Source organism: Desmodus rotundus, chromosome 12, assembly GCF_022682495.2.
Source record: "Desmodus rotundus isolate HL8 chromosome 12, HLdesRot8A.1, whole genome shotgun sequence".
Taxonomy (NCBI): Eukaryota; Metazoa; Chordata; class Mammalia; order Chiroptera; family Phyllostomidae; genus Desmodus; species Desmodus rotundus.
Genome location: NC_071398.1, coordinates 69,156,666 through 69,177,407, shown reverse-complemented (window position 1 = coordinate 69,177,407; position 20,742 = coordinate 69,156,666). Strand labels below are relative to the sequence as shown.

The 20,742-nt window shown below is 36.8% G+C and overlaps 1 protein-coding gene across 1 annotated transcript in view; it reads left to right on the top strand.

The window, feature by feature from the left end:
- Positions 1–20,512, top strand: part of GOLPH3L (golgi phosphoprotein 3 like) — a 32,803-nt gene extending 12,291 nt beyond the window's left edge. Inside the window, exons 3-5 of the mRNA XM_024570129.4 lie at positions 8,808–8,939; positions 10,200–10,314; positions 18,317–20,512. Coding sequence (XP_024425897.1) covers positions 8,808–8,939; positions 10,200–10,314; positions 18,317–18,744 — 675 coding nt within the window. The 3' untranslated portion in view covers positions 18,745–20,512. The remainder of the gene's footprint in view (positions 1–8,807; positions 8,940–10,199; positions 10,315–18,316) is intronic.
- Positions 20,513–20,742: the final 230 nt, after the last annotated feature.

Below are 20,742 nucleotides of genomic sequence, written 5' to 3'. Positions count from 1 at the left end.
TAACCTTGAATACACAATTATGTATATGGCTGTTTTTCATTTAACTTTATCAGAAGACTTTTCTAACATTTTTAAAAACTCCTTATAAGCATAATTTTTAATGATGCTTTAAGTTTCTTAGCTTTTTTCCTCTTTTTATTCTAAGCAGACAAGTTTAAATTTTTTAACTTTCAGAGTTTTTTTAAGGTTTGTCTTCAAGAAGTTTGAATAAGGGATACTTCACTAGGCAGAAATTCATCATAAATTATTGACTTTCAGAATGTATTGAAATCTCATTGCCCAGCCTTTTATAAGAGCAAAATAACATTATCAAATATTTAAATACACGTGATCTTCGACTCAAAAATTTCTTCTAGCCCTGACTGGTGTAGCTCAGTGGGTTGGACTTTATCCTGCAAACTGAAAGGTTTGCCAGTTCAATTCCCTGTCAGGGCACATGCCTGCGTTGTGGGCCGGGTCCCCATTTGGGGATGAACAGGAGGCATCCAATTGATGTTTCTCTCACACATCGATGTTTCTCTCCCTCTCTTTCTCCCTCCCTTCTCCTCTCTTTGGAAACAAATAAAATATTTTAAAAAATTTTTTTAATTAAAGAAAAAAGCCATACTGACTTCTGGTCATGATGGAGGCGTAGCCCTAGCTGATCTGCTCAGTGGGTTGAGCACTGGCCTGTAAACCGAAGGGTCACCAGTTCAATTCCCAGTCAGGGCACATGCCAGGGTTACAGGCCAGGTCATCTGATGAGGGCGTGCAAGAGGCAACTGATCAGTGTTTCTTTTGCACATTGATGTTTCTCCTTCTCTCTCTCCCTGCCTTCCCTGCTCTCTAAAAATAAATAATAAAATAAAATATAATAAATGAAACTATAGAACAAGAGCCTAGGGGTAGCTCAGGCTGTTAGGGCATCATCCCCATATGCCAAGGTTGTGGGTTCGATCCCCAGACAGGGCACATACAAGAAACAACCAATGAAGGCATAAATAAGTGGAACAACAAAATGAAGTCTCTCAAAAAAAATATTAGTAATAAAATAAACTACAGAACAACCATCACTCAGAACTGTCAAATATCGAGTTGAATGGAAGTCTGACAACTACGGAATTAAAGAAACCACATCCATCCAGACTGGTAGGAGGGGCGCAGATGCAGAGATGTGGAGCAGGCTGGTTCCACACCCACGGATGCTGGAGAAAAATTCAGGAGGGATATCTCAGGAGCAAGGAACCCGGCTCCACACCAGGACTCCAGCCCAGAGTTCCAGTGCCAGGAACCACTGGGGATTGACTCAGTGGAGGAAACTTCTGGAGTCCCAAGCAATTCCCCTTAAAAAACCCACACATGTACTTACTAAGACTCACTCCCACTGAGCTGCAGCACCAGGGTAGCAGCAAAAAAGGTACCAGTGACATTCAGGGAGAAACTGAAGTTTCTGCAGCAAGGTGAGAGCTGGGGGACAGCTTTCTCTAAGACAGAAAGGCAGACAAAGGCCACTGTACATTTCTGAGCCCTACCCCCACAGCCATAGAGCTGGCAGGTGGGTGCCATATATGTGACTCCATCAACCTGACTGACACTGTTTGCTCTGCTCTGGAGAGCCCCTGAGGCTCCACCCCACCCAACTTATGGCTCACTCACACTGTTAACAGTGGCTTTTCCATATGAATGGCTGGTCAAAGCTAATACTTCACAACTTCCTAAATTCTCTCAAACAAGGAACAGTCAGTGTCAGTGAGCACGCAGCACCCAGCCTCTGTACCTCTTACTAAGTTGCCCCAGGCCCAGCACTAGCAACAACCAGCCTAGGTTCACAGCTTGACTTCACCTGGGAACCTCCAAGCCTAGCACAGGTAGCAGCCATATGCAGATTGCTTTGTAGCTCATGCAGGGTGGCTTCAGGCAAAATACAGGTGGGGGCTGACCCTGGCCTGAACCACCCAGGAAAATCCAGAGCCAGCTTACCCAATGGACAGCTACAGACCATGTCAGAGTACCACCACCCTGCCCTTGCACAACTGATCCTCCACAGAGGGCAGAGGTTGGTGGTCAATGGTCATAGCCAGTCCTTGCAGCTGACTGGCCTGGGTAAATCCCTCCCACTGACCTGTCAATAGCAATCAAGGCTCAACTACAAGGGGAGGGTGTACTCAGCCCCCATGCACGACACATATCAAGTACCCAGCTTAGGTGATAGTGGAGGCTGTGCCACTGGACCCTACAGGACACCTACTACATTAGGCCACACTACCCAGACAGGGATTCATAGCAGCTCTACGTAATACAAAGAAACAAACACAGGAAGGCTGTCAAAATGAGGAGACAAAGAGACATGTCCCAAATCAAAGAACAGATCAAAACTCCAGAAAAGAAATAAATGAAATGGAGATAAGCAATCTGTCAGATGCAGAATCAAAAACACTGGTTATAAGGATGCTCAAGGAACTTAGTGAGGACCTCAACAGCATAAAAAAGGTCCAGTCAGAAATGAAGGATACGCTAATTGAAATAATTTACAGGGAAACAATAGTAGAGTAGATGAAGTCAAGAATTAAATCAATAATTGGGAACATAAGGAGGCAAAAAACAACCAATCCGAACAATAAGAAGAAAAAAGAACCCCACAAAACGAGGATAGTGTAAGTAGCCTCTGGGACAACTTCAGGCATTTCACATTCGCATCATAGGGGTGCCAGAAAGAGAAGAAAAAGAGCAAGACATTGGAAATCTATTTGAAAAAATAGTGAAAGAAAACGTCCTAATTTGGTGAAGGAAACAAAATAGACATGCAAGTCTAGGACATACAGAGAGTCCCAAACAAAATGGATGCAAAGAGGCCCACTCCAAGTCACTTCAGAATTAAAATGCCACAGATTAAAGATAAAGAGATAATCTTTTTGTTGTTGTTTTTTAAAGAGAGAACCTTAAAAGCAGCAAAAGAAAAACAGTTAGTTACCTGCAGGGGAGTTCCCATAAGACTGTCAGCCGATTTTTCAAAAGAAGTTTGCAGGCTAGAAGGGTCTGGCAAGAAATATTCAAAGTGATGAAAAGCAATGACATACAGCCAAGATTGCTGTACCCAGCAAAGCCATCATTTACCATATATAATGATGATATATATGGTAAGTAATAGATATAATGTAATATATTAATATATTATATTAGCATATATTATATTAACATATGATATTATATCATTATATATTTACCATATATAATGATATAATAATACAGGTGGGGGCTGATAATGGGATTGTTATGCCCATTATTATACCCATGGTATGTAATCATTATACCCAAGTATAATGTGCATCCTTATTTTTCCCTCAAAAGTTTGGGCAAAAAAGTGCACATTATACATGGCAAAATACAAAATCGAAGGGCAGATACAGAGCCTCCCGGACAAGATAAAAACTAAAGGAGTTCGTCATTACCAAACTATTATTAAGCCAAATGTTAAAGGGACTTATTTAAGAAAAAGAAGATCAAAACTGTGAAAAATAAAATGGCAGTAAATACATATCCATACCTTGAATGTAAAAAACTAAGCAAACAATAAGAACAGAGACAGAATCATGGATACAGAGAGTGTTTTGATGATTGCCAGATGGGAGGAAGTATAGGGGAATGGATGAAGACATGAGGGGATTAAAAAGTACAAATAGGTGGTTACAGAATAGCCATGGGGATGTAAAGTACAGTATTGGAAATGGAGTAACCAAAGTACGTATATGCATGACCCATGGACATGAACAAAGGTGTGGGGATTACCTGAGGGAGTGGGGGGTGCTGGGTGGAGTTGGGCAAGAAGGGGAAAATTGGTACAATAGCATAATCAATAAAATATAATTTTAAAACATGAATAAACTACCAATAAATAAATAAATAAATAACAAAAAATGCAATGCTATGCAGCCATTACAATGAATAAAGTAGATCAGTATTTACAGATATGGAAATCCAAAATAATGGATAAGTGAAAATTGCCACTTCGTATGATTTCATTTTTATAAATAATATTAAGAAATATGTAATAGAATATGAACTATAGGAAATACCCGCTAAACTCTTATTTGGAAGGGATAAAATTATAGGAGACATTCACATTCTAATTTATACATTTCTATAATACAATCTTTTACCTTTTTTTTACAATCATATATTACTTTTATAATCAAGACAAAACAAAATCCACTATCCAAAGATCTTATTCTGCCAATCCTCCAAGATTCTCTGTTATTCATGAGGCAATGTGTGATTCCTTTTGTTTTAGTAGACCCTAAAATTTTTCTCCTCTTTCCCCTCATGTATATGAGGTAATTAAATTTAATGACTGAATGGTGAACTTTGGTATGTATATGCTAGATCATCCTGCATACTAACGCATTGGCGCTTTAACACAGAATCTTTATTATAAACTGTTTGAGAAGTCACCAAGGCAGCTAGATATATTTAGAGGGAAATGTACCTTAGAATTATAATTATTTTTAAAAACTCTACATGTGTACTTTTATACTTTTTTCCATTATGGTATATGACAATAAAAATAAAGCTTAAAAACTCCTTTGAAGAGTTTTGTATATCATGAGCTACTATGATGGGAAAGAGTAATATTCAAAAACATACAGTTTCTACATCCTAGTCTCCATTGTTTCTTTATTTACATGCTTCTCATAGTTCTGTTGACAATCTGACATCACTGTCGCTGAAACAGGAACTATATAGATAGGAAGAAATGGGAAAACTTCCCCCTAATTGCCTTGATACTGGCTGAAATGTTTGCACACCTGTTGAAAGTTATAGTCAACAGGATTATATAAAAGGTATGCCTAAGTAAATTATATATTGTGATATAAGTTATAGTTTAACCTCAATTAGGCAGCTAAGTTGTATAAAACCAAGTATTAATCTAAAAGAAAAGCTTACTTAGTCCTTAAAGAGACGTTACAAATATAACTCTTGAAGTAGCCATGAGGCAGGCAGTGGAGGGAAATAATCCCCGCTTTTGCTGTAAAATCAGGCTCTCGGGAAATGTGGATATGTGTAGGAATGTTCATGGTTCAAGCTGAGCTTTTACCCGGTTAATATATTTCAGTCATAAATTTATGCTTTCAAGAAACATTTAATGAAAAACACTGTGTATAAGTCAGATACTCTCTCCTTAAGGAATGTATATATAGTCTGCTGAGGGCAAACAGTTGATTGCAATGTGGTATGATAAATGATAAGGGAGAAGTATACATATAGAGGCACACCCAGGTGAGATGCTTAACCCAGAGAGTGGAGCGGAGGGAATTTCTTAGAGAAGGTTACATGGAGGATGTGAGCTCTGTACTCTTATCCTTAAGAACAAGGAGGAGTTGGAGAAAGAAGAGTATTGGTTCTTCTAGAGGGAAAGAACATGGTGTGCAAAGGCCAGTAGGCAAAAATGATGTGTTAAGAGTACTTAAGTTTTGGAAAGCTAGAGCATAGCCTTCTAGGGGAAAGAGGCCAGAAAGAATATTAAGTAGCCTCCTGGTTTGAGTGCTATACTGAGGAATTTGACCTTGACTGTGAGAGGAGCATTTGAAAGATTTTTAAGCAGAGGGGAAGGGAGTTATATAATTAGATTTGAACTTAAAGATCATCCTATCTAGGGGGAAAATGGAATTGGCAATATATTGGTCACATATTAAGTCTTGAGTAAACTTAATTTTTAATGCATCATTGGGCTCTTGGAAAGTAAAGGAAATCTTCTGGGGCCCCCAAACAAACACCAAAATTAAAACATTAGAGGTGAGCAATAAACAAACTAATTTGCCCTGGGGGCAAATTGACAAATCAATCCAGAGATTTAGGAATTTGGTGGTTAGGAATAAACCTTGGAGTTGAAATAAAAGCAGGAAGCTAGGTATAAATGTGGTTCCAGTTGTGTGGCCTTCCCCCAAACCTCCCGTGCCCAACTCTCGCAGAAGCAAAAGCAGATCTCCCTCTCTGGAGGAAGACACCCTCAGTTTAGGTCTCCACAATCTCACAGGTTCACAAAAAACTAAATCCGGACCTCTTAATCAAATATCATGAGGCATACAAAGAATCCAACAGCCATGAAAAAGAATCAGGAGAAATAACAAATAATAGGCATTCAAGGATCTCAGATCAGACAGTATAAAATATCTGTGACATTTTTTAAAGAAATAAGAGTCAGATTTACAACAAAAAGAAACAATCACAAATGACCGGACAAATGTGGAAGATAACTACATAGACTTTTAGAAATAAAAAATAGTTGAAATCAAAATCTCAGGGTTTAACATATTAGATTTAGATGACGAGATGAAATGACTCTTCAGAAAGCAACCTAGAGACAAAGGAAATGGAATATAAAAGATAGGTTAAAAGAGATGGGGGGGTAGGGCTAGAATAAGAAAGACTGAAGTCCCCGAAGGAAAGAATAAAGAAATAGAGGAAAGCAAAACATTTTAGAGGTAAGAACTGAGAAGTGAACCTATAAATACAGGAAGCATATCCCAAATAGGATAAGTAAATTCATACACAGTCATGTTGTAGTCAAACTGCAAATACCAAGAGAGAAGATTAAAGGACCAAAGAAAAAAGGCAAATCACCCACAAAAAACACAAGCAATAAGAACGATAGACTTCTCATTTGCACAATGAAAACTAGAAAAGGAGGACATAATAACTTTAATGTGATAGAGAAAATTATCAAGCTAGAATTTTATGTCCAGAGAAACTATCTTTCAAGAACAATGGTAAAATAAAGACATTTCAGATAAACAAAATGGAGTTTACCTCCAACAGACTTTCACTTAAGGGAATTCTACTTTAGGAAGTAGGAAAGTGGTACCAGAAAGGAGCTCTGAGATTCAAGAAGCAATGGTGAGCTAGGAAATTGGTAAGCATCTACGTAAATCTAAACAAGTGCTTCCTGTATAAAGTAATGATGCTGCTAACCATGTCTAATTTGTGAGGTTAAAAAAAGATAAAATATTGGTCAAGTAGGAGAGTGGTTAATATACTGATTCATTCTAAAAACAGATCTTATATTAATTTTAAATTAATTGTCATGCCTGTTAAAATGTCAAGAATAATTTTCCTGAAGAAAAGTGAGTGTATAATTTCCAAAACAATAAAGAGGAAAAATACAATTTAAAAATATTTAATACAAAAATTCTTTACTGCTATGACTAGTGATTTAGTTTTAGGGTTGCTTTAAAGCCATGCTAGCTCATCCCTGCTAACATCTTACCCAGCTTCTCTTCAGTGAGAGGGAATCTACACCCAAAGATAGCTAAAGCATGCTGAACAGCTCTGATGAGTGTTCATTGTGTTAATCATAACTCCTTGCTGAGAGCCCTCAAGATTCAATACTGCCTTTCAGTAAAAAGTTCAAAGCATCAAGGCTTTCCAACCAACTGGCCCCAAACAATCTATCTCATGATTTCTCTTTAAATCCGTGAATTAGATCTCCAAACATATTTGAGGTCTCCTTTCTTGACACTTGAATTCAGAATGCCCTCTGAAGAATAGGTGGAATTTGGAAATGTTCTGCCAAATTCAACCTATTTTTCAAACCCCAGCTCAGGTCCCATAGGAGTTCCTGGCTTCTCTAGCTCAAAAGTGACTTATAATTTGGAAAACTATCATCTAGGGGTGTCCGGCATGCAGCCCAGGATGGCTATGAATGTGGCCCAACACAAAATCATAAATTTACTTAAAATCTTTTTTGCTCATCAGTTTTTGTTAGTGTTTGTGTATTTAATGTGTGGCCCAAGACAACTCTTTCTTTTCCAGTGTGGCCCAGAGACACCAAAAGGTTGGACACTGCATTCTAAACCAAACTTACAAGATTCATTTGTGCCTGTCTCTTCTACTGCTTTTACAACTGAGCTTTTATTAAATTTTATATTGTCACAGAACTTCCCTGAAGTTTGCATGGTCTTTCCAGCTAGATTTTCAGCTCTTCAAGACAGTGGCTATTTCTTACATGTCTTTGTGTCATCTGTAGCGCCTAGGGAAGGAGAACTAACATTTAAGTGCCTACTGTATGCCAGGCCCTGTAATAGCGCTTTCTTGTTTATAACATCTCATTTGTTCCTCACAGCAAACTTACAAAGATAGATATTAGTGTCCTCATTTTACAGATGAGGACATTGCACTTGAGAAGGGTTAAGCCACATACCCAAGGCACTTAACTTGTCAGTGGCAGAGCTGGTTTCAACTACACCACCCAACAAAATAGCTTGTATTATTAATACATATCTTGGAGGAGTAAAATCCTCAAATGGTTCATACGTTTTTCTACTTGACTCATTTGTATCCTGCTCTGAAATTTAGAGAGCTATGGAAATAGATTTTAAAGAAACCAAAGTTCTTCTCAAAAATTAAAATTTGACATGCCAGGACTGGATGAAAGACAAAGAAGGGATTAGCCAAGGAACATATATGCATAACCCACAGACACAGACAACAGTGTGGTGATGGCTAGAGGGAAGGGGGTGGGGCCTAGGTGGAGGTAGACAAAGTGGGGAAAATGGGGACATCTGTAAAAGTGTCGACAATAAAAATAAAGTTTAAAAAACTTGACGTGCCAATTATTAACAAACAGCCAAATAAGCAAAGAACTTCAGGTCAGACAGAAAATCATATTGGTGGGGTGGTGGATTAAGGAAACTAAAGAGAGATTCTTTTATTCTATGCTTTGCATTCATGTAATATGTGAAACAAATCACTACAAAGTGTACCATTCATAGAGTGCTTGCTGCAAGTCCATATCGCTTTCAGAGCATTCTCTCTCCTCTCTTCCCCTTTTATAGGGTTACACATCTTTCTGGAATGACTGCATATCATCTGGCCTTCGAGGGGGCATCCTGATAGAGCTGGCCATGCGAGGTCGAATCTATTTGGAACCTCCCACCATGCGTAAGAAGCGACTACTGGACAGAAAGGTGCAGCATCGTCTGTGAACATTCTCTGAGCTTATGAAAGGGCAGATGCCAGTGGTCCATTTTGGAGAAATAAATAGAAATATTTGAACAGTGGGACAAGATAAGTATCACTGACTCAGCTGTCCCATTGTCTAATTGATTTAATTCTGTATCAGAGGGAGAAATCCAAGGGTCCACAGTCTAAAGAGTTACAAGAATTTCATGTTTTTGTTTTTCTTTTTATGCAGGAAAATCACATTCAGGATGCTGTTGACAGTTTCTCCCTCTGTAGCTATAGCTATAACAGGAAATAGAGTAAATAGGAGGATGCACACAGGCGGGTCAGGTGCAGTCTTTGCTGAACTCTGGTCATCTGCATATAAACCATTCAGTGTCTCCCCTTGCATTTGCTGCAAGTCCTCTGCAGTCTGTGAGCCATACTCCTGTCTCCTTCTTACTCCTTTTTTCTATTCACATCTACACAGTCATACTTGGCATTCTTAGCACTAAAACCACATTCTTAGGGATCACCAGCTTCTTTTCAGTAAGTATTTTTCTCTTTTAACCTATATGTGGTATTTGACACTTTTGACCACCTTCTCCTACTTGAAACTTTCTTCATTCTTGGCCTGTTATATTTTATTCTCTTGCTTACATGAATGTAACCTATTTCCTTTACTTCTTCATTCCTTACCATCTGTGTCTCAGTTTGTATCCCTTTGCATAACTTCTATCCTTTACAGCTTCATCTATTAACTCTATAATACTAACTACTAAATCTTAGGCCTATCTTCTTTTTCCAGCCCCAGCAACATATTTAACTATTATTGGCTAGGCATTTCAACTTGGCTATCCCATATCACTTAAAACCAAACTTTTCCCCCAAACTGGGCTTCTTAACATTTTCCTCATTTTCTTATCTTTATTAATAGTTTTACAAGTAGGTTTTTCCAGACTGGAAAGTTATTATTCAATCTTTTCTGCATTATCATTTACATCCAGTTTGTCACTAGGGCCCACTTCAAATGTGTCTCTTTTGTCTCCCCACTATCACCCCGTACCAGATATTTCAACTTGAGAACAGGGATACTATATTATGCTGCTTTGTGTTTTTTTACAACACTTAATATTCCATATAGTAATGTATAATAATACATTAATATGTTCCATATATACAATAATGTATATACAATATACAATGATATATATATGGAATATTGAAAGACGTTAATTTAAATGAAGTGAATGAACCAGGGTCCCTTGTTTCTTCTTTCCTGAAAGGTACTGCTGAAGTCAGACAGCCCAACGGGTGATGTTTTACTGGATGAAACTCTCAAACACATCAAAGCCACTGAACCCACAGAAACTGTCCAGACATGGATAGAGCTACTCACCGGTAAGATAGCTCAAAATGATTTGGAACTCTCACACTTTGTAATCTTGATCCTGCTCTTAAGGTCAGGAAAATATAGAAATTCAAGGGGCTGGATCAGGTATATATGGTTCACTGTTTAACTGGACTAATGAGGAACAGAAAAAGCACAGTTAATCAATACCTAAAGTTTTCCAAAGCTTCACCTTACCTTCTATCACGCTATCCCATAAGCTCCTGAACAGTATTCTTCACAAGAAAAATTGTTAACATCTTTATTGTATATAATGCATATACCATAAAGTTGACCTATTTAAAGTATACAATTAAATGGATTTTAGTATATTCACACAATTGTGAAGCTCTCCATCACAATCTTGTTTAGTATATTTTCATTAACCCCAAAATAAAACATATACTCCTTAGCAGTGTTCCCCACATTTCCCCCCACCCTCCTTCCAGCTCTAGACACCCCACTAACCTACATTTTGTCTTTGCAAATTTTCTTATTCCATATATTTCATATAAATGGAATCATACAGCTTAAGGTTTTTTGTGACTGGCTTCCTAAGACAATGTGTTCAAGGTTCGTTCATGTTGTGTGGAATGTAGCAATACTTCATTCCTTTTTTTTTCTTTTTTAAAGGCAAGTTCAAAAACTTTGATGTAAATAACTAGAAATTTATGGCCTAAAACTTTAGGAGGATCTTCAGTAGGGCACTTTGAGGTCACAACCAATATCATCTTCTGGAATAGTTTTTTTAATGGCAATTTTTATTAAGATATTTGTAGATTCACATGCAGTTGTGAGAAATAATACAGAGATCACAGGCTTTGCCAAGAATCCCCCACCACTAACAATTTGTGAAACTATAATATATGATAACCGGGATATTGTTGCAATTCACCAATCTTATTAGAATTTCCCCAGTTATAACTTGATCTTTTATATTGCCAAATATTTTGTTGTATGGATGTGCCATATTTGTTTATCCATTCATAAGTTGATAGACATTTGGGTCATTTTCACTTTGGCTATTATGAATAATGCTGTTATGAACATTCATGGACAAGTTTTTCTGTAGACATGTTTTAATTTGTTTTAGGTATATAGGTATATAGTTTTTTTTATTGTGGTGTACAATATAGAGAGCATAGTACTTATTATTTTAACCATTTGTAAGTGTACAATTCAGTGACATTAAATACATTCACACTATTGTGTACCGATCATGTTTCTCTACACTGAAAGCTTTCTCATCATTCCAAACATCTCTCATCCTGCCTCCCCCTGTTGCCTGGCAACCTCTCATCTACTTTCTGTCTCTATGAATTTGTCTTTACTAGGTAACTCATATAAGTGGAATCGTATAATATTTGTCCTTCTACATCTGGCTTATTTCACTAAGCATATTTTCAATGTCCTTTATGTTGTGACATATATCAAAATCTTATTCTTTACCACATTGTGTTCATTCATTTCATCTATTGATAGATACTTGGGTTGTTGCCACCTTTTGGCTGTTAAAGATAATGCTGCTCTGAACATTGGTATACAAATATCTGTTCAAGTCCCTGCTTTTCATTCTTTTGGCTGTATACCTAGGAATAGAATTGCTGGAGCATATGATAGTTCTGTATTTTGAGAAACTGCCAAACTGTTTTCTAGAGAGGCTGCACCCTTTTACATTCTCATCAGTCATGCATGAGAGTTTCTTCACATCCTCATCAGCACTTGTTATTTTCTTTCTTTCTTTTTTTTAAATTATACCATCCTGGTAGGTATGAAGTGGTATCTCATTGTGGGTTTTTTTTTTTTTTAAGAGTTCATAAGTTTTTTTCTTGTGATGAAAACTTTTAAGATCTATTCTCTTAGTAACTTTCAAATACAAAATAGAGTGTCATTAACTATACTCACCATTCTGTACATTATATCCCAGGACTTATTTTGTAATTGGAAGTTTGTACCTTTTGATCACATTCACACATTTCGGCCACTGAACCCATACAACCCCCTCCTCTGACAATCACATCTGTTCATCTGTGATTTGGCGGGGGGGGGGGGTATATTCCACGTGTAAGTGAGATCATATGGTATTTGTCTTTCTCTGTCTGACATATAACACTTAGTATAAGGTCCATTCATGTCTCATGGCAAGATTTCATTCTTTTTTATGACTAAATAATATTCCTCTGTGTTTGTGTGTGTCTGTGTCCATCCCATTTTCTTTTTTTATTCATCCTTCAATGGACACTTCAGTTGCCTCCATGCTTGGGCTATTATTATAAATGATGCTGCAGTGAACATGAGGGCTCATATATATTTTCAAGTTAGTGGTCTTATTTCCTTTGGATAAATACCCAGAAATGGAATTGCTGGGTCTTATGGCACTTCTAGTTTTAATTTTTTGAGGAACCTCCATACTGTTTTCTGTAGTGGCTACACCAGTTTATATTCCTACCAGCAGTACACAAGTGTTACCTTTTCTCCACATCCTCTTCAACACCTGTTCTTTCTTATCTTTTTGATGATAGCCATTCTAACAAGTATGAAGTGATATCCCATTGTGGTTTTGATTTATATTTCCCTGATTAGTGATGTTGAACACTTTTTCATCTATCTGTTGGCTATCTATATTTTCCTCTTGGAAAAATGCCTATTCAGACTCTTTGCCCATTTGATTTTATGTTACATTTCTTGGATAAATTTCACTTGATCATAGTGAATAATTCTTTTAATATGCTGTTGGATTCAATTTGCTAAAATTTTATTAATGATTTTTACATCTATATTCATAAGGGTTATTGGTGTGTGATTTGATCTAAAGTGTGTTATAGACAGCATATAGTTGGATCATGTTTTGAACCCATTCTGCCAATCTTTACTTTGTAAATGAATAGCTTAATCCATTTATACTTAAATAAATTACTGTTGAGGCACTTAAAACATTTTGCTGGGGGGGGGTTGCTGTTTGTTTTCTATACTCCTAACAGATTGATTTTCCCCCCTCACTTCCTGTATTACTGTCTTCTTTTGTGTCTAGTTGATTTTTCTTTTATAATGAAACATTTTGATTTCCATTCATTTTCTTTTGTGTACATTCTGTAACTGTTTTCTTTGGTGTTACCATGGGGATTACATTTAGCATCCTAAATTTATAACAACTAATTTGAATTTATACCAACTTAACATCAATTACATACAAAAATTCTGCTCCTATACTGCTCCATTCCACCTTTTGTTTTGATGTCATTGATTGTATTGTTATAGATTGTGTGCCCAGTTATAGATTAATAATCGGTTTTAATGCATTTATCTTTTAAAGCAAATAGAAAATAAAAAGTGTTATAAACCAAATTTATAATAACACCAGCTTTTATAGTTGTTTGTGTATTTAACTTAAATCAGGATTTTTATTTCTTCAGACTGCATCCAGTTACTGTCTACCTTTCATTTCAACCTGCAGGACTCCTTTTTAGCACTTCTTGCAGGCAAGTCTGTAGAGTGGTAACAAACTTCCTCAGTTTTTGTTTATCTGGGAAGGTCTTAACTTCTCCCTTATTTTTGAAGGACAGTTTTTCCGGATGTAGAATTCTCCATTGAAAAGGGTTTGGGTTGTTGTTTATTTTCCCCCTACCTCTTTGAATATATCAGTCCACAGCATCTGGCCTCCAAAGTTTTTGATGAGAAATCTGCTATCTTATTAGGGGTCCCTTGCATGTGACAACTCACTTCCCCCTCCTTTCTTTCAAGATTATTTTTGGCCTTCAACTGTTTGACTATAATATGTCTCAGTATAGATGTTTTATTCAACACTGAGTTTGTTAAGCTTCCTGGATTTGTAGATTCATGTCCTCCATCAAATTTGGAAAGTTTTCAGCCATTACTTTTTCAGCTATTCTTTCTTTCCCCTTTTCTGACTCTTCTTCTGTGATTTCCACAATGCAAATCTTGGTCCATTTGACAGTGTCCCAGGGATCCCTCAGGCTCTATTCCTATTTTTTTTTTACTTGTTTTATTTCCATTCCTCAGAATATATAATTTTAATTGTCCTATTTTCAAGTTTTCTGAATCTTTCTTCTGCCTGTTTAAATACATTTCTGAGGACTTCCAGCCAAGATAGAGGCACAGGTAGATACACTTTGCCTCCTTGCACAACTAAAAAAAGGACAACAAATTTAAAAACAAAAAATAACCAGAACTGCCAGAAAATCAAACTGTATGGAAGTCTGACAACTAAGGAGTTAAAAGAAGAAACATTCATCCATACCAGTAGGATGGGTGGAGATGGGCAGCTGGGGCAGAGAGAATGCATGGCAAGATGGAGGCTGGCAGATGAGGCAGGCCCACATTTGCATGTGGATAAACCAGAAGGAACTACTGGGGAGTGAGACAGACTGTGAAACCCAGGGTTCCAGCATGGAAAAAGAAAGCTTCAAAACCTGTGGCTGTAAAAACCTGTGGGGGTTGCAGCAGTGAAGAAACTCCCAACCTCACAAGAGAGTTCGTTGGGGAAACCCACAGGGTCTTAGAATGTACACAAACCCACCTGCCTGGGAATCAGCACCAGAAGGGCTCAATCTGCCTGTGGGTAGTGGAGGAAGCAACTGAAAGCTGGCCAAGAGCAGAGCAAGTGGCATTGTTCCCTCTTGAACACCTACCCAACATACAGTGCCACAATGCAGCAACGTGGGTTGATTCACCCTAGCAAATACCTAAGGCTCTATGGTATGCCAAGATAAAAATACATGGGCCAAATGAAAGAACAGATCAAAGCTCCAAAAATAGAATTAAGTGATGAAGAGATAACCAACCTATCAGATACAGAGTTCAAAACAGTGGTAATCAGGTTGCTCATAGAAGAAGAAATAAAGGCTATGCAAAGTGAAATAAAGGAAAATATACAGGGAATCAACAGTAAAGGGAAGAAAACCAGGACTCAGATCAATGATTTGGAGCAGAAGGAGGAAATATACATTCAACCAGAACAGAATGAAGAAATAAGAATTTAAAAAAATGACAGGCTTAGGAACCTCTGGGACAAGCTTAAACATTCCAACATCTGAATCATAGGGGTGCCAGAAGGAGAAGAGGAAGAGCAAAAAATGGAAAACTTATTGGAACAAATAATGAAGGAGAACTTGCCCAATCTGGCAAAGGAAAGAGACGTCTAGGAAGTCCAGGAACCTCAGAGAGTCCCAAAGAAGTTGGACCCAAGGAAGCACACACCAGGCACATCATAATTACATTACCCAAGATTAAAGAGAAGGAGAGAATCTTAAAAGCAGCAAGAGAAAAGGAGACAGTTACCTACAAAGGAGTTCCCATAAGACTGTCAGCTGATTTCTCAAAAGAAACCTTGCAGGCAAGAAGGGGCTGGAAAGAAGTATTTGAAGTCAGGAAAGGCAAGGACCTACATCCAAGATTACTCTATCCAGCAAAGCTACCATTAGATAATATTTGAAGGGGGTCTTTCAAATACTATTTTTGTCTACCCAGTACATCCCATACTAGACTTTTAACTTCTGAAGGACCAGAATAGGGACTGTTTTCACAGTAAGTAACATCGTTTTACATTTATTCCTACCACCAGTGTGTGAGTTTCAGTTCCTCCATGTCCTCATTACTTGTTACTGTTTTTTATTTTATTTTAGTCACCCCAGTCAGTATATAGTAATATCTTACTGCGATTTTTATTTGTATTTCCATAATGGCTAATGATGTTGAGCACCTTTATATGTGCTTATTGGCCATTTGTATACCTTCTTTGGAGAATTGTCCATTTAAATCTTTTACCCATTTTTAATTGGTTTTACCTTTTTGCTATTGAATTGTACTTTTTAAATATATTCTAGATGCAAATCTCTTGTCAGATACATGATTTGCAAAAATTTTGTTCGTCTCTTTTTTTAAATATATTTTATTGATTATGCTATTACAGTTGTCCCATTTTTTATCGCATTTATTCCCCTCTACCCTGTACCTCGCCTTCCACCATCATTCCCCCACTTTAGTTCACGTCCATGGATCATACATATAAGTTCTTTGGCTTCTCCATTTTTCATACTATTCTTAACTTCCCCATCTATTTTGTACCTACCATTTATGCTTCTTATTCCCCGTACCTTTTCCCCCACCCCCCCTCTTCCCTCTCCCCACTGATAGTCCTCCATGTGATTTCTATTTCTGTGAATCTGGGACGTCTTTCCATTTATTTAGATCTTCTGTAATTTCTTTCAACAATATTTTATCATTTCCAGTGCATATCTTGTACCTCTTTTGTTAAATTTATTCATAAGTATTTTTGATGCTCTTTTTTGATGCTATTGTAAGTGTAATTTTTTTAATTTTATTTTTCATTTCATTACTAATGTATAGAAACTCAATTGATTTTTATGTACTAATTTTGTATCATGCAACCTTAGGGGTAATAGTTTGTAAATGTATTCCTTAGACTTTTTATATACAAGATCATGTTATCTAAAAATAAAAATAGTTTAACTTCTTCCTATCTAATCTGGTTACCTTTATATCTTATTCTTGCCTAACTTCCCTGGTTAGAATCTCCAGTACAGTTCTAAATAGAAGTGATGAGAATGGACATCTTTGTCTTATTCCTGATCTTAGCAGGACAGCAGTCTTCCACCATGAAGTATGATGCTAGCTGTGGGTTTTTCATAAATTCCCGCTCTCAGGCTGAGGAAGCTCCCACCTATTCGTAGTTTGTTGAGTGTTATTATCATGAAAGGATGTTGGATCTTGTCAAATACTTTTTTCTGTATATTGAGGTGATCCTTTCTTTTTTGTTTTTTATTCTATTGATATGGTATATTACATAATTGGATGTTATAGATGTTAAAACAACCTTGCATTTCTGGTATAAGTCCTCTCTGGGTTTGGTTTGCTAGTATTTTGTTGAGTATTTTGTACCCATATTCATAAGGGATATTGACATGTAGTTTTCTAGTGACGTCTTTGGTTTTGGCATCAGAGTAATACTGTATAAATTAAGGAAGTGTTCCCTCCTCTTCTGTTTCTTTGAAAGAGTTCGTTAGGGATTGGTATTAATTCTTCTTTAAATGTTCGGTAGAATTACCAGTAAAGCCATCTTGGCTATACTTTGTAGGAAGTTTTAAAATTAGTTATTCAATCTATTTTTTTGTAGATCTATTCAGATTTTCTTTCTTCTTTAGTCAATTTAGGTAATTTGTGTGTTTTAAAGAATTTGCCCATTTTCTCTAGGTTATCTAATTTGTTGGTGTACTATTGTTTACAGTATCCCCTTGCTACCCTTTTTATTTCTTTAGGATCAGTAGTGATATCTCCTCTTTCATTCCTAATTTTAGTAATTTGAGTCTTCTCTCTTTTTTCCTGGGTCAGTCTAAGCTTGTCAGTTTTATTTATCTTTTCAGTGAACCAACTTTTGATTTACTGATTTTCTCTATTTTTATTTTCTCTATTTCCACTCTAATTTTTATAATTTCCTTTCTTCTGCTTGCTTTGGGATTAGTGTGCTTTTTTCTTCTTTCTAGTTTCTTAAGGTAGATTAGGTTATTGATTTGACATCATTTCTAGAATAGCACTTGGGGTCATAAATTTTCCTCAACACAGCTTTAAGCTGTATCCTGTCGGTTTTGGTATGTTGTGTTTTCATTTTCATTCAACTCAGAGTACTTTTTAAATTTCCCTTGTGATTTCTTCTTTGACCCATTGGTTTTTTTCAGAATATGTTGTTTAATTTCCATATATTTTTGAATTTTCCAAATTTCCTTCTGTTAACAGATTTTATTTAATTCCACTGTGGTTAGATAGCATATTTTGTATATTTTTAGTTCTTTTAAATTTACTAAGCCTGTTTTAAATTTATTAAAGCCTAGCATATGGTTTCTCCTGGAGAATGTGCCATGTGCACTTGAGAATGTATATTTTGCTTTTATGGGGTTGAATATTCTATAAGATGTCTTGTTTGTTAGGTCTGGTTAGTTTATAGTGTTGTTCTAAGTTTTCTGTTTCTTTTCCCCATAGGCGAGACCTGGAACCCCTTCAAATTACAATACCAGCTGAGAAATGTAAGAGAGCGAATTGCAAAGAACCTGGTAGAGAAAGGCATTCTAACCACTGAGAAGCAGAATTTCCTCCTATTTGACATGACTACTCATCCAGTGACCAATACAACAGAGAAACAGCGACTAGTGAAAAAACTTCAAGATAGTGTTCTAGAGCGGTGGGTAAATGATCCTCAGCGTATGGACAAGCGAACACTAGCGCTCCTGGTGCTAGCCCACTCCTCTGATGTGCTAGAAAATGTCTTCTCCTCTCTGACAGATGACAAGTATGATGTGGCAATGAATCGAGCCAAGGACCTAGTAGAACTGGACCCTGAAGTAGAGGGGACAAAGCACAGTGCCACAGAGATGATCTGGGCTGTGTTGGCAGCCTTCAATAAATCCTAAAGCCAACAGGTGGGTTTCTCATTTCCCCCCTGCTGGCCTGGTGACTGTCAGAGACACCCTCACTGAGTTTTGTGTAATGAGATTTTTTCATTATTTTTCTTTCCTTCTCTTGAATTAGACTTGTGATTTGGGAAGAGCAACTTCAGGGCTTCTCCATAGACCTTGACCTCTATAAATAAACTTTACTTCTCCCTAACTTTCACTCCAGAGGTGAATAAACTGGGTGAGCCCGCACACACCCAGTAAACATTTTCTCTCATTTCTTAGTTTACTTCCATCTAGTGTGCTTTTGGATAAGTAAGATTATCTAAGTGGGATTTGGTATTCTCCAGCCACAGAATGTGAATGTGAATTGAATTTGAGATGTAGAGAAAACCATTTATTACATTTTTTAAAGTCTGTTTTCTATCTTAAATACATGTTTTCAGTCTTTGTCTCTCAGATTCTGCTAGGTAATGTAGCTTATTGAAATAACTGCCTCTTTGAATAAGGGTCAATGGAAACAAACTAATTTTTAGAGCAGATGGTTTCTGAGATTGTATGTCCTGCTAGTGATTTTCTCACTTCTCTATTCAAACATAATGAGAGTATTCCAAATTCGATCACCTGGTTCTCATAGCCCTAGAACCAGAAATATATTCTATCCTCTTTCTGAGCATTATTCTATTCCATCATTAAGACAGAAGTCTCAATGGAAAAAATTTATCTCTCAATCACCCCCTTCATGCAATCAGCATTATCGTAAGGGAAGGAGGTGGTATCAGAATTTCCACCCTTTAGCACATGACTGTCCGGATTTCTCCAGACAACTTTAAATCTTACTACTCTGAGTGAACTGGGTTGGAAATTTCAATTGCTGAAGAGCGGCAAGTCCTAAATCTAGGTAGTATATCTAGACTCCAGGTCTTCTTCTTCCCTACTTTTGGCTTTCTATATAAATTAATAGATTCAATCTATATTTAAGCAGTCTGGAATCATTTTGTCTATATTTAATCCACAGATACTTTCCTAGTCATTAGTCTTGTCTCAACACAACCATCTTTCTAGGCAAATCTTTAAAATGTTTTTTTCACTTTAGTGGCTGAGTGAAAAGAGAAGCTTATTAAGAAAAATCCTATTTAGGAGGGTCAATTTGGTGACAAAAACATACTGACACAAAGTTCAGGATTAGGGACAGAAAGTGAACAGGAACCAATTTGTGCTAATGTAGAGCATTTATTATGCTTGTAATGGATCCTGCCTCATAACCATTACAGAGAAATAGGCTGTCAAAGGGCTAATACAGGTGACTTAGGTCTGATACTAAATCTTCAGGATCAGAAATAATTAAATCATAACTTCCAACTCTTCTCCAAATCTGTTTAGCCCTACAAAATTCCCCAACTCAATACTTCAGGTATCGCTTGGGTAACTGGAGAAATAAATTTTAACATGAGACAAATTCTCAATGTGAGGTTGAGTAGAGCTTTAGTCTGGCTCTCTAAAAGTTCAAAAGCCAGCCCATGTGTTGTTTCTATCTGACTTAGTTTTTCTTTCCATTTGAACAATTCAGCATGAATCGAAACCAGGTTTTTCTGTGGAAAGTTTCAGCTTGATTGGGGCACATGAAAGTTGAATTGAATTCTTTCTTGCAACTCTTGGTACTGTTTCTTTTTATATTGTATCTCAAAATGGTGTCTTCAGTTTGAACCTGCAGAATGTTCACTACAAAACACCTCGTTTAAAGCATGTGGCCTTCACATTTCTGTAAATAAAGATAATTATTGGCTCTCTGGTCTCTCTGTGCAGTTTTACAACTTATTTTAACTGGAATTAAAGACTTCCCATACAAGGCCTATACATTAGGATACCAACCTCTATTTCATCCTGTGTAGATAATTAGAATACACAAATAACATATACAGACTGGGGGTAGGCTAACCTGAACACTAACCAATGTTAGGAATTTTGAAATAATGTCTTCATCCTAATCAAAATGACTTACCCAATTATATACCA